At 37.8% G+C, this 14,919-nt stretch overlaps 1 protein-coding gene across 3 annotated transcripts in view; it reads right to left on the bottom strand.

Moving 5' to 3' along the window:
* The window catches only part of Pls3 (plastin 3), a 101,964-nt gene that overhangs the window by 48,785 nt on the left and 38,260 nt on the right, over window positions 1–14,919 (bottom strand). For all 3 annotated transcript variants that reach the window (XM_060375656.1, XM_060375658.1, XM_060375657.1), the window contains exon 2: window positions 3,340–3,420. In XM_060375656.1, the coding sequence (XP_060231639.1) occupies window positions 3,340–3,412 (73 nt within the window). In that variant the 5' untranslated portion in view covers window positions 3,413–3,420. The remainder of the gene's footprint in view (window positions 1–3,339; window positions 3,421–14,919) is intronic.

Genomic DNA, 14,919 nt, shown 5'->3' with positions numbered 1-14,919 from the left:
GACGGATGCTGGCGCCGGAGGCTGCAACTAGCCTTGACCACCTGGATAGATTGCTTCCTGAGACTGAGAACCACCCCTCACCTGATTCCACCACCTGATTCCCCCACCTGATTGGAATCACGAGATAGCCTCCCATCCTTCTCCCTCCTATTTTACTTCCTTATTCTTTGAGCTTAAAAGTAAAGCTTTGCCCCATAATAAACCAGACTTTGACAAGGAAAACTGCTTGGTCCCGTTCTTCTCTCTCGCCCATTTTTCTTTCAAGCTTGGCCCTCTTCGAAGACCCCACGAATTACCAGTCCTGCAGGCGGGAACACCTCAACGAACAAATACCACAGGAACAGTGAATTCCACTTAATGCTTCAATGTTCACTCCAAACACTCACCTCAGAAAAACATGTTATTCAAAATATTCTAACAACACAACATGTGTTATAAAAATTTCAAGTGCACAGTGCACAGATTTAATAACTCAGATTCTGGGCTAAACATGCTTGACTATATTAAATACTAGATATAATTGAAATATTTTAAAAATTAAAAATTTATATGTACACAAGAAGATGAAGTCAAGAATTTGAGAAAGACAAAAAAATCAGAAGCCCTCCTATATACCAAAGACAAAAAGGCTGAGAAAGAAATTAGGGAAACAACACCCTTCACAATAGCCACTAATAACATAAAGTACCTTGGTGTGACTCTAACCAAGCAAGTGAAAGACCTGTTTGAGAAAAACTTCAAGTCTCTGAAGAAAGAAATAGAAGAAGATATCAGAAGATGGAAAGATCTCCCGTGCTCATGGATTGGTAGGATTAACATTGTGAAAATGGCCATACTGCCAAAAGCAATCTACAGATTCAATGCAATTCCCATCAAAATACCAACTCAATTCTTTACAGACCTTGAAAAAAAGATTCTCAGCTTAATATGGAGAAACAAAAAACCCAGAATCTCCAAAACGATCCTGTACAACAACAGATCATCTGGTGGTATGTCCATTCCTGATCTCAAGCTGTACTACAGGGCAACAGTAATAAAATCTGCATGGTATTGGCATAGAAACAGAAAGGAGGATCAATGGAACCGCATAGAAGACCCAGAAATAAATCCACACACCTATGAATACTCGATATTTGACAAAGAAGCCAAATCCATTCAATGGAAAAAAGACAGCATCTTCAACAAATGGTGCTGGACCAACTGGATGTCTACATGCAGAAAAATGAAAATAGATCCATATTTATCACCCTGCACAAAACTAAAGTCAAAGTGGATCAAGGACCTCAACATAAAACCAGATACCCTAAATCAATTGGAAAAAAAAAGTGGGGAACAGCCTAGAACTCATTGGCACAGGAGACAACTTCCTGAACAGAACACCAACAGCACAGGCTCTAAGAGCAACAATCAATAAATGGGACCTCATGAAACTGAAAAGTTTCTGTAAAGCAAAGGATACCGTCATCAAAACAAAACGACTGCCTACAGATTGGGAAAGAATCTTCACTAACCCTTTATCTGACAGAGGACTAATATCCAGTATATACAAAGAACTAAAGAAGCTGAAAAGCAGCAAACCAAGTAATCCAATTAAAAAATGGGGAACAGAGCTAAACAGAGAATTCTCGACAGAGGAATATCGAATGGCAGAAAAACACTTAAAGAAATGCTCATCCTCATTAGCCATCAGGGAAATGCAAATCAAAACGACCCTGAGATATCACCTTACACCCATCAGAATGGCCAAGATGAAAAACTCAAGCGATAACACATGCTGGAGAGGTTGTGGAGAAAGGGGAACCCTCCTCCACTGCTGGTGGGAATGTAAACTGGTACAACCACTCTGGAAAGCTATCTGGTGCTTTCTAAGACAAATAGGAATAGTGCTTCCTCAAGACCCAGTTATACCACTGCTAAGTGTATACCCAAAGTTTGTTCAAGTACACAAAAGGGATACTTGCTCAACCATGTTTATAGCAGCTCTATTTGTAACAGCCAGAACCTGGAAACAACCCAGATGTCCATCAACGGAGGAATGGGTACAGAAATTGTGGTATTTTTATACAATGGAATACTACTCAGCAATCAAAAAGGAGGAAATCATGAAATTTGCAGGCAAATGATGGGATCTAGAAAAGATCATTCTGAGTGAAATATCCCAGAAGGAGAAAGACAAACATGGGATATACTCACTTATATAGACCTATAAGATATGATAAACATAATGAAATCTATACACCTAAAAAAGATAATCAATTGACCGGACATGGGGTAAGATGATCAATCCTCGTTTAGAAAGACAGATGGGATGTGCATTGAAAGTATGACAGGAGTCTACTGAGCGCATCTGAAAGACTCTTACTAGCAGTGTTTTCAAAGCAAAGACTCATGACCAAACCTTTGGCAGAGTACAGGGAATCATAAGAAAGAAGGGGAGTTAGTCTGATGGGGAAAGGATAGGAGCTCCACAAGGACCAAATATATCTGGGCACAGGGTCTTTTCTGAGACTGACATTCAACCAAGGACCATGTATGGATATAACCTAGAACCTCCACTCAGATGTAGCCTGTGGTAGCTCAGTAACCAATTGGTTTCCCAAAGTGAGGGGAACAAGGACTATTTCTAACAGGAACTCAATGACTGGCTCTTTGGTCTCCCCACTCCCGAAGGGAGGAGCAGTCCTGTTAGGCCACAGAGGAGGGCTTTGCAGCCAGTCCTGAAGATACCTGATAAAACAGGATCAGATGAATGGGGACGAGGTCCCCCCTATCAGTGGACTTGTAAAGGGGCACGGTGGAGATGAGGGAGGGAGGGAGGGACTGGGAGGGAATGAGGGATCGGGACACAGCTGGGATACAGAGTTAATAAAATGTAACTGATAAAAAAAATAATAATAAAATAAAAAAAAAGAATTTGAGAGAGAGAGTTAGGGGGGACATAGAAATAGTTCAATGAGAAAGACTGGAAATTATATAACTACAATTCTTTATAAAAATACTAATACAGTTTATGAAATTTGTGGTGTGTGTGTGTGTGTGTGTGTGTGTGTGTATGTGTGTGTATGGTAAGAAGACAACTTGCAAGAATTAGTTCCCTCTTTCTATCATGTGTGTTCCCAAGACTGAATTCAGGTCAGCTGTATTAACTGCTGAGCAATGCGTGCCCTAATTAATCCAATTTTCATTATAATTTCTAAAAGTTTATCGATCTACTTTTGCTTTGATTTCAGTCATGCTGTGTTGCTCAGGCAAAGGCTAATTCATGATAATTTCTAGAGATTTAACATTAAGACCAAATAAAAATGCCTTTCCTATGGTTGTGGTATAAAATGTACTCACCAACTTTTGCAAAGGCTTCTTTGAGCTCATCAAGCTCATCTTTGGAAATCTGAGTGGTTGCCATATCTTCCATGTAAAGATCTAAAGGAAAGCAAATGGTTCAGTCTTCAAAAAAGTTAATTAAGAGCACATAACATTAGCATTCTTGCTAAATTACAAACACATTAAGTAGGCTTGTAACTACTAAAACAATCTGAATAGGTGTTTATGTGCTACACCCAAAATAAAGAAAATAAACAAATGACAAGCTCTAGTTTATCAAAAAGTATACAGAAAAAAATGCCCGAATCTACCCTTTTAAGAACAAATTTTAAATTAAAAAAATATATTTATCCACTGTGTGTGTGTGTGTGTGTGTTTGGGTGTACACATGTCACAGGGTGCATGTAGAAGTCAGATGACAAATACTGGTGTAGATTTTCTTTTCATTATGTGGATCCCAGGAGTTGAACTCAGGAAGTCTCACTTGGTGGCAACTTTATCCTCTTAAGGGTAAAATCTTAAGCTACATTATAAAATTATAAGAAAGCACTAAGGTACAACAAGAAAGAGATGCATGACCAAATCTAGTTTTTTGTTTGTTTGTTTGTTTGTTTTGTGTGCATGTGTTACAATCTGAAGGTCAAAATCACTTGGCTAATAATTCTTGTAAAATAATCTACTTATTTCACACATCATACTGATACCTATCAATCACTCTTCTTAAAGGAGAGATAAAAAGAAAGCACTCAAAACAAATAAATTTGGTTTTGCTATAGCATCTACAAATATGCCAGGCACAGTGCCATACAATTGTAATCCTAGCATTCGGGGAGGTATAGGCAGGCATATTGCTGTGAGTTTGAGGCCAGCCTAGTCAACAAAGGGAGTCCAGGACAGCCAAGGCTACGCAGAAAAACCTTGTTTCAAAGGTAAAATAAAACAAACAAACAAACAGAAAATTAAAAAAAATTAAGGTGTAACCTTGTGGTAATAATCCTAATTTTATTTTTTGTATCAGATAAATTATGGTTAACAGTGCCAATCATTTTGGTTTGTTTTAAACCGGGGTCTTATTCTGTAGCCTTGGCTGGAAAGGGACTCCCTATGTAAACCTGGCTGATCTCAAACTTTTGGTGATCCTTCTGCCTCTATGCTTCATCATGCTCCAAATACAGGTTTATGTTACCATGCCCAGCCAAACATGTGTTTAATGAAAAATGATTAGCCATTTCCATGAATTATATATGTAGAACAATGGTACAAAAAAGCTTGGGAGTGAGAAAATCTAAAACGTGATCTGACCTCTATCTCTAAAGGCCTTTTCTAGTTTGGGTAGTTTGAATGAGTAATAATTTAAAATATGTCAGTTAAAAAGGTCTAAGCAACAATAAAATGCTATACATCTTATTTAATTCACATACTGCATATAATTTCTATTTAAAAAACATCAGAAAAAAATAAAACAGTTAAGTCTAGACATAAAGTATCCTTGCTCATCATCCTTATTCCACATGACAGGAATGTACATCCTTCTGTCCTACTTTCTCCTTTTTCAAATCTCTCTTCAAAAGGGCTTTCAGAACTTCTTTTATACTTACACCATATTTTTAAAATATTTTATTATTTTTTGAAGTGTGTGTGTGTGTGTTCGGGTGCACACGTCATGAGTGCAGTGCCTGTAGAGGACAGAAGAGGGCATCAGTCCACTGGAGGTGTAGGATACTGCTCTGCACCCCTTCAGGATTTTGGCAATAGAACTATGGTCTTCTGGTGAGCATTATATACTCCTTTGAATAAGCCTGAAAGCTCTCAGAACCTTAAAGATTAGTGTCTTCCCAGGAAGGGCAGGAAAACAGTTCTTCCTATAGAATTAGGAAATGTTGAGAGCTCACTAAAATAATTTATTTTTTTTTCTTTATTTTTGACTATTTCATACAGGTTCTCCCAAACTAACTAAAGTATCCCAGACTGATTGACTGGTTCACATGTGAAACAGAAAGTTTGCTATCATTGCTGCCTCTGTATTCTTCCTGAACACTAGTAATGGCCAGCAGTTGCTTTTCTTCCAAGGATACAGAATATTCTCATTGTTCATGCAATGACAGGACAACAACCAGTACCCTTTTCTGCTTCTTCCTAACTGTATATCCAGGAGTAAGCCTCAGCTTGTCATTTGCAAATAGCACTAATAATACCTGTTTCCCGGAATCTTCATAAAGATTAAAGATGATGCATGTGAAGGCAAATTATAAACGACAAAGCATTATACAGCAACTTCAAATCCTCAGTGAAAGAAAATGGGGAATAAATAACTCTATAAGTAATTGTGAGAGACTATAAATATTAGACATCAGTTCTACTAAGAGTCTTTTAAATGGGATACATGAAGAGCTGTCTCAACTCCCCTGTAATTATTGACTAGAGTATAACAAGCCTACCTCATATATAAAAATTACAAGTCTTCAGTCAAAGTAGTTTATGAAGGATGGGCGTAAAGAAAACCTGTCAGCCACATTTTACCTATGACTCAATTTGGCTCTTTCATAAGGCCAACTTCTATATAAGATTTGAAATGCAAGCAAGTGCTTCCTCATAAAAAATAGAAGTAATTTTAGTTTAAATATTTCAAAGTCATCCACAGCTTGTTAAAATTGTCACATTCCTCCCCATCTGAATATTTTCTCTTTAATAATAATGCAGAATAAATGATAAAGAAGTAAGATTAATTCCATACTTAATTCCAATTTTATCATGTATCATTGGCTTTTTTGGAATGTCTTTTTAGAAATGTCTTTCTTTTACCCACACAGTCTGTCTTACACAAAAGTGAACTTTGCTTATATGACACAAGAGAAAACTAATATTCAAAGAACAGAACTATATTTCCCTCCATTTCATTTTGTCAAATGAAATACTAGTCCAAGATAAAAGCTCCCAGGGTCTCTAGTCTGCAAAGCCCTTTGTTCTGCCTGGGCTCTCCCCCCACCCCACCCCCACTCCATCGGTCTCTTCTATACAGAGTAAGCAGCAGGGAATAAAAACAAACAAACAAAAAAGCAAGCTTTCTTTCCTAAACATCTGAGACACAGGATAACAGATTTTCAACTCAGGGCATGAAACAAAAGCAAACAAAACCTTGTTTGTTTGCTTTTCTCGTAAAAGGATATGGTGTACAACTGGGTACAAATTCAGGGCGTCACCCATAGAAGAATCTTATGCTTATGAAGTCATCCCTAATTACAGCGCTTGACTAACAATACAGCAATTATGAAACCACTCCACTGGCTCATTTAACTATACAAAAACCCTGGACACAAATCCTTGCTGAAAATGGTTTACCTAAAACTACCTGAAACTATTACTCAAAATTTGAAGGCTGTTGAAGAGAGAAAAAGGAGGATCCCGATTTCTTGTATCTTCAGGCACTCACTCTGAAATGTAGCTTTCTGAACTGTGGACTTACTAATATGTGTCATTCTGTACTACGGCAAGGTCAGGAGGAAGGATGGCACAATCAGAAACTCCTTGGTGGGTAATCAGTTTGCATTAGAAGTTTTATATTGTTTTTTATGTCTTGAAACTGCACTGGCAAATAAAAATTAAATTGGCACAAAGCTGGGTTTGTAGCTTAGTGTTAGAGAAACTGTCTACCAAGTGCCATGAGTTTTATTTCCAGCAAAACAGAAAACAGCTAAGCAGCCTATGGGATATTCACCGCAGACTTCATTCGAGCAACTAGTAAACCATGTAAAAATGGAATTGGGAAACTGTTGATCAGTTAACGATTGTCCAATATATGACTTAAAACTCCTGAAGGTGGAAGCACTAAAGGATGAAGAAAACATGGAAGAGTGCATTATTTTGTTATAAAAGAAGAGGAAAATTCAAGGATGCAGCCACTATTGTGGGCAAACAATTCAAGAGAAGGCAGCAAAAAGTGGGATATTATTTGTTACCTTCTTCCATTCCAAACAGGTAGTGCCTTTGGAACACCCACAGTTCACATTCCTCCCTGTACCAACAGAAACTGCCACCCTTCTTCCTCCTCATTTAGGTAAATCAATGGCACTAGTCTCTAGTTTGGATGGATGTATGCCACTCTGTGGGCTAAGGTTCACCTTGTCTTATTATGATTACTCAAACTCCTGTGCCATATTTCCTAATGACTTTGGGAGATCTCAACCTGAGTATGTAATACATTCACTCCTTACTCATCTACACTCAGAAGCCTTCACTGAAAGCTTAATATATACTTAATATATTTAATCAGTGTGTCAAATGTCACAGATATAGACAATTAGGACCCTAAAGCCACTTTTTTTTTCTAGAAGAGATTATTGTCCAGTGGAGGGAAACTCAATAACAACATATTAGAGCTATCACAGTCATTTGTGCTGAGTGGTGGGTGTCAGGGTACAGTTCCATGAATATTATAGGACCTTTGTCTTTGAGATGGGAGACCAAAAGATTAAAAATTAGCAGCTATTATTAATTAAGGCCTGAACTAGGTGGGTGGAGAAGTTTAGTAATGCCCTGAGGGGAAGGACTGCCTTACTGCATTCTTTCCCCACCCACTAGAGATAGCAGTTGCTAGGAAACTGGCCCATCCCGCTAGGGAGGGACACCAGGTCATTATGGTCTAGGGACCTTCCTATAGCCAATCAATTAAAAATGTAGCATTTTGACCAATAGATGCTTGCTAGGCAGGAATTGCCCCTGCCTTGGGCATGCTGGGATGGACCAGAATCTTTAAGTCACCCAAACTAACCTGAACACAAGGCTCTCGGCTCTCACAGTTTTGGCAGTGGGGTGTGTGGGCCCAAGCTGCAGCTTGTAATGGTTTACAATAAAAAGAACTTCATGTATTTACAATGGAGTCTAGTTATTCCTGGTTTTTTGGGGTTCATAAACTGGGCAGACCAAGACCTCTTCTAGGCTTGGAGTTAGAAAGAGAAGCTGCTATCTGGATCTGCAGAAATCCAGGACAGCTGGGATTTTTAGCCTAGGGATACTGACAGACACAATTAAAGAAGGTCAGAATCCAGCTGAAATGTGACCAAGAGAGATGAAGGTTAGCAAGAGTGATTCAATTCAACCTCACTGCCATTCCCTCCCCTTCTTTTCTCAAAACTATGAATCAAAGACAGCCTCAAGCATGCTAAGCAGATGCTCCTTCAGTGAGTCACATCCATCCATGGCCTCACTCCTTCCCCTTACCAGCTCTTGTTCCTGATATACCAGACCTCATCTCCAACTTCTCCATTTTTTTCAGTCTCCAGGCAGATACATTTGAAACTACTGGTTTCCCACAAAGTTTGTTTCCTACGGGTGAGTCAGTCATTAAACTTCCTGAATTCTTTCATACAAATTTTGAGATTTTTTTCATCATGTCCCTTTATGGTCTCAGGTGAGATCATTTCAGTAGTTCTCTCTCTTCTCTGAAAGGGTCTTGCTATTTAACCCAGGCTGGTGTGAATTTGCCATCCTCCTGCCTCTATCTCCAGGGTGCTTTCATTACTAGCATGAACCACCATGCCCAACTAATACTTATTTAGTCATAAAAAATAATTTATGTATTTTATATGCATAGGTTTTTGCCTGCATGTATGTCTGTGTGAGGATGTCAGATCTTGGTGTTATAGACAGTTGCGAGCTGCCATATGGGTGCTGGAAATTTAACCCGGGTCCTCTGGAAGAGCAGTCAGTGCTCTTAACTTCTGAGCTACCTCTCCAGCCCCTATTTATTTATTTATTTATTTATAGAAAATATAATTACTACAATAATAGCATTTAATGTTCTTATCAAATCTCTTTGATGGAAATGTCCATATCTCATTCTTATTGATCAGAATCACATCTCATTGGCATCTACCCAACCTCTATCACAGTGCCTGAAATAGTAGGTAATAATTACCTAAATGAAATACTAGCACGTCCTTGTAAGTTTCCATTTTAGCCACTCATAATTGAACAGTATTTATTTACTGTGGGATAAGCTACTTGTTTCATATGTAAAATAGAAGTTACTTCTCAGAAAAAAAATCTCTAATCTTGGTAACATTGCTATTCAAAATTGAAATTATTAATTAAAATATTTTTAAATTTTTAATTTTTTAAAAAATTTAAAAATTATTTCTTTTCTGTATATTATTTACATTTGACAGAGCAACTACTTTTAGAGAAGCTAAGTCACTTCCAAGTCACACAGCTAGAAAGGGCTAACTCAAGTCTCAAACCCAAGACCTGTCTGAAAAAGTCAATATTCCCAACCTCTACCTGATAAAACCTCAATAATTTACAGAATGAATTTACTTTCCTCAAGATTCGGTAGGTTAGAACTAGAACTTATTTGTTACTGTATTCCCTCTAGCATGGACACAGTGCATTCTGATTTTCTTTCTAATTGAAAATGGCCCATAAGTTGCATCCACAACCATTTGATTATGATTGTCACTAAATTCCTCAAGCTATGATTACTTAAGACTAACATCTGCTTGATATTTCAGGTAGTCTAGAGTAGTATCAGCACTTACACCCAACCAGCTTTGTGCATATTTTAACACCCTTCTACACTAACTTTCATTTCTCTGTTTTTGAGAAATAGTATCCCTATGTAGTTCTGGCTGGTCTGGATGTAGTAATCCTCCCTCCTAAGCCTCCTACTGCTGAGATTATAGGGGTCAGCCAACATGCCCCTGCTTTGAAGAAGCCTTTTGATTCATAGCTATTCTTCTGACCATGCCCTGTTAACTGTCACACCACCACCTTGGTTTGACTCTGTCCTTTACCTTTGAAGACTTCTTCCCTCTACATTTCACTTCTCTTTCTGCTTTCCCTTTCTACCATCAACTTCCAAGGTTTTATAGCTTTCACTGTCCTGGAACTCACTCTGTAGACCAGGTTGGCCTCAAACTCAGAGATCTCCTGCCTCTACCTCCTGAGTGCTGGAATTAAAGTCATGTACCACCATGTCTGCCTCTATACAGCATTTTCATTCAATGCTTTCAAAGTCAAAAGAAGGCAGTCAAATCCCAAATGCCCCTACACTTCCTTTAGACTCGTAGTTCTGAAATTCAGAAACATATGGTGACTTTTTTTTTTTTAAAGAATTCACTAACTATAGCACTGCTGCATTTGAAACAATCATGTTTTGGGAGATGGGAAGACAGCTCAGTGGGAAAGAGCTTTCATGTAAGACCAAGAACCTGAGTTAAAATAACCAGAACCTACAGAAAGCTAGATACAACAGCACACATCTAAAACACCAGTGTTCCTAAAGCAAGAGGGTGGAGACAGAAGTACTTGCAGAAGACCCGAGGCCAGTTAGCCTGGTGTATTTAGTGGCAAACAATGAAATAACATAAGGTGGAAGGTGAGGGATGCCAGTAGAGACTGTCCTTGGACTATCACCTGTGATGTGAGCCAGTGTGCCTGCACACTTATGCATAAATCACAAAAAGGTTGTTTTGTTTCTCTGAGTCTTTTTGGTCCTTTGTTTTTTATTAATTTATTCTAGGTTTCGTTATGACATGTTTGCACACATTATTTTTATTATGCTTTGATTATTGTTTTCAGACAGGGTATCATGTAGTCCAAGCTGGCTTACACTTTACTATGTAACTTAATATAATTTTAAGCTTCTTCATGTCAGAGACAGTCCCTGTTAAAAAAAAATTAAGCTTCTGGCTCTGTTTTTAGATCCTGAATACTGGGATTACACATGTGCACCAAGATACTTGGTGAGATACATGGGCTGAGAATCAACCCAGGCATTGTGTATGCTACCAACTAAGTTGCATCTCTATTCCATGTCCCTTACCAATTGCTTGTTTTTGTTTGTTTGTTTGGTTAGTTGGTTATTTTTTTCTGTAGCATAGGGTCTTACTATGTATCCCAGGATGGTCTGGAACTCAAAGATATTCACCTGCCTCTGCCTCCCAAGTGTTGGAATTAAAGCTGTTTACTACCATACCTGCTCCTGCCAGTTGTATTTTATAGTCATTGTCTAATTGCTTTTCATATTCACTGTGAAGAAAAAAAAACTATGAAATAAATATTCAACATATATGACAGGGTTTACTTAGTACAGTAATAGTTCAGGCCTACATCTTCTGGTGATTATGTTTGGCATTTTAGCCACAAACTGAAAAACTAAGCAGAGAACATCTTTAGATACTCCTTATAAAACCAACAGCACTTGAGCTTTAGGTTTAGCTACATATGTTATTTGGCTTGTACAGAATTAGAATCTGGAAAATGAAGCCGCTGATTGAAAGAACATAAATTTGGATATGTGTCGCAAATAATCTTGGTTAATTCTTTTAAAAGATATTTATTTATTTGTGTGTGTGCATTCATGGAAGGCGGAGGATGTAGATTCCCTTTATAGGTGTAGTTACAGGTGCTTGGGAGCTGCCTATTGTGGGTGCTGAAAATAGAACCTATGTCCTTTGTAAGAACAGTATGTACTCTTAACTACTGAATCACCTTTCTAGTGCTTTTTCTTGGTTCATTCTAATTCAAATAACATAGGTTTGGCTTGGTGGCACAGCATTATAATCCCACCTTCTTGGAAACCTGAGACTAGAGGATTTATATTCAAAACCAACCAGGGCAACTTTGCCAGATCATGTTTCAAAATAAAAAGTAAAGGCTGGGTATATAGTTCAGTGGTAGAGTGCTTGCTGAAGATTCCTGAGACCCTAGATTCAATCAGCTGTACCAACAAACGACACATGAATGACAGTATACAAAGATATGTCAGATAATGCAATGTAAGAGTTCAAAGACATTTGTGAGGTAACCTGAAAAGTCTTACTACTTGGTACTGGAGATATGACTCAGCAGTTAAGAACACTGGTTATTTTTTAAAAGGACCCGGGTTTGGTTCCCAGAATCCAATGGCAGATCAAATTTGTCTGTACCTAGTTCCAGGGGATATGAAAACCTCCTCTGGCTTCCAATGGCACTAGATGCCTGTTGTGCATATGCATATGTGCAAATGACACATAATAAAAATAAATAAATATTTAAAAAATTGATTGTTTTTAATTTTATTTTGAGCATGGGTGTTTTACTACATGTATATCTGTGTATATGGTCCCTAGAGAGGACAGAAGAGGGAATCAGAGCCACTGAAACTAAAGTTACAGTTTTGAGCTGCCAATGGGTGCTGGGAACTGAACTGAGGTCCATCTGAAAGAGCAGCCAGTGTTCTTAACCAATGAGCCATCTGTTCAGCTCCAAATAATTAAATCTTAACAAGGGCAAGTCTTTTATTCCCTTGACAAAATAGCCTTTCAATTCCTAATCAGTTGACACTATGGAAGATTGTTGTTGGCTTCCTCTACCCTTTGCTCTGTCCTAAGAACTTGCTTCTTAAATTAACTATAATTTTTACTTAGATGTATCCAAAACCTTTAAGGTGACTTATACATCCATCATCTGTGAAATGCTCTTTTTTGCATGTGATACCAAGAAAGGAGTAAATAAGGCTTATTTTTTGTTTGTTTTGAGACAGGGTTTCTCTGTGAAGCCTTTCCTGTCCTGGGCTTGCTGTCCTCGAATTCACAGAGATCCGCCTGCCTCTGCCTCCCTGAGTGCTGGGATTAGAGGCATGTGCCACCACGCCCAGCTGGTTTGTGTGTTTGTTTGTTTATTCATTTATGTATTTTTTATTTGTATATTTTAAAAAAACTCATATATAGATTTAATCTAAGCTATATTTGCCCACTTTCTACTTCTTTAGTACTGGCAACCAGTTAAACCACCTTAAATTTGTGTTTCATTTTGTTTTTAAGAATTCATGTAGCCTAGGCTGGCCTCACTCCTGACTCTCTTGCCTCTGCTTCTCAAATGTTGTGATTACAGATAGAGATTACCATGCCCAGAGCACAAATTTTCTGTTTGGATGATTTTAAAGGAGATGCATCACACAATCATAGTTGTTAGCCAGTACCCTCCTCCCTAAATTCCACAGTGTAGTGACTACTTTCTGCCTTCTTTGTCTCTTCCACTCATCTGTGGGTTCCTCAAAAACAGAGAGGGTATCACATATGATTTTGTATCTTGGCTTGCAACAAGTACCCACCAAATGCTGGTTGAAGAAATAAACATTAATGGGAATAAGTAGGGTGAGTGAGCAGAACTAACTATCAGGCAGTCAGTCTATCTAGTCATTTATTGTGCTAAGAATAGTGATGGCTATAATTATAGAACTTCGGAGTGTGAGGTAGGAGAATTTTGAGTTGTAGGCTCTCCTGGGCTACACAGAAAGTTCAAGGACAGTTTAGGCTACATGAGAAAACCATGTTTAAAGAAAGTAAACAAAATCACCTAAAACAAACAATGCCAAACTAGTTGAATTGGGGTGTAGGTTCATGGTAGAGTGTTACTCAACAAGAACAATACGATGGGTTCAGTTTTCACAGTCTTCGGCACCAATAGATAAATGAATGAATGATTAAATACATCAGGTAGGAAGCATTATTAGAAAAAAATGTGGAAAAAAAACTGGGAACATAACAAATTCACATTCTTCACATACAATTGGCCTGTGATCATTTTTTACTTATTTACTCTGGTTTCATATTTCAAGATACTACAAAACTGCTCAAGATGTTCACACCCTATTCTTTGAATGTAACTGAAAGTCAAACAGAAGGAGGTTTAAAACAGTTCTTGATGACTTGTGGCATACAAGCAGCACATTTCACCGTTATAATATGCATGGATCGTGTTTTGACAGGCTTGCCGTTCATAGGTAAAACTGAATGTTTTAAATAGATATAGCTACTTATACAATTAACTAGTTTTACTTCAAGTTTTGCGATATTAGCATTTTCAATACATAAAAATAAGAGAAAACAGTATAATCACCATCTACAAACCCACTAGATACTACATTTATTGGGATTTAATCACAAATGTTTCTACTGTATCTTCATTCCCACCCCTCCCTCTTTTTCCTACCTTTCCAACCAGAATTTTCAATCTAACATCTGACATTCCTTAATTTCACTGTTACATATCTATTAAGAAACAAATTCATCTTCTGAAAGCATTTTACTCTATAGTATAAGCTAGATTCGTTTTCACTACCAATATGTATGAGTCACTCAAAGCCCAAAGGTGCCCTACTCTGTGTAATTTCCTGAAGGACTATCAAATACTTCCATTTTAAGTAAAAGTTTTCTTTTCCCTTGGTGCTTAATAAATGCAGTTAAGATCTAAAAGCAGTGGCTGTTTAAAAATAAGTCACTAAGTTTTCCAATAGTAGCAATATTCAAATTAACCTACATTGAAAACATTCTTTTTATAATTTAATTTTATTTTATTAATTACACTTTATTCACTTTGTATCCCCCCAGAAGACCTCCCTCCTCCCCTCCTGGTCCCACCCTCCCTCCCTCCCCCTTCTTCACGCATGCCCCACCCCAAGTCCACTGATAGGGGAGGTCCTTCTCTCCTTCTCTTTTAATGCTTGATGGACAAAAGTGCTACAGGTTTTTAATGTAACTCATAATAATGAATTTAAATATGTCTAACTCAAAAGGCTCAACCCAGTGGGAGGAAAGAGACAGGAGAAACAATGTTATA

The sequence above is a fragment of the Meriones unguiculatus genome, chromosome X (genome assembly GCF_030254825.1).
Source record: "Meriones unguiculatus strain TT.TT164.6M chromosome X, Bangor_MerUng_6.1, whole genome shotgun sequence".
NCBI classification, from domain to species: domain Eukaryota; kingdom Metazoa; phylum Chordata; class Mammalia; order Rodentia; family Muridae; genus Meriones; species Meriones unguiculatus.
The sequence above is the reverse complement of the archived record's forward strand: the minus strand, read 5'-3'. Positions and strand labels throughout refer to the sequence as shown.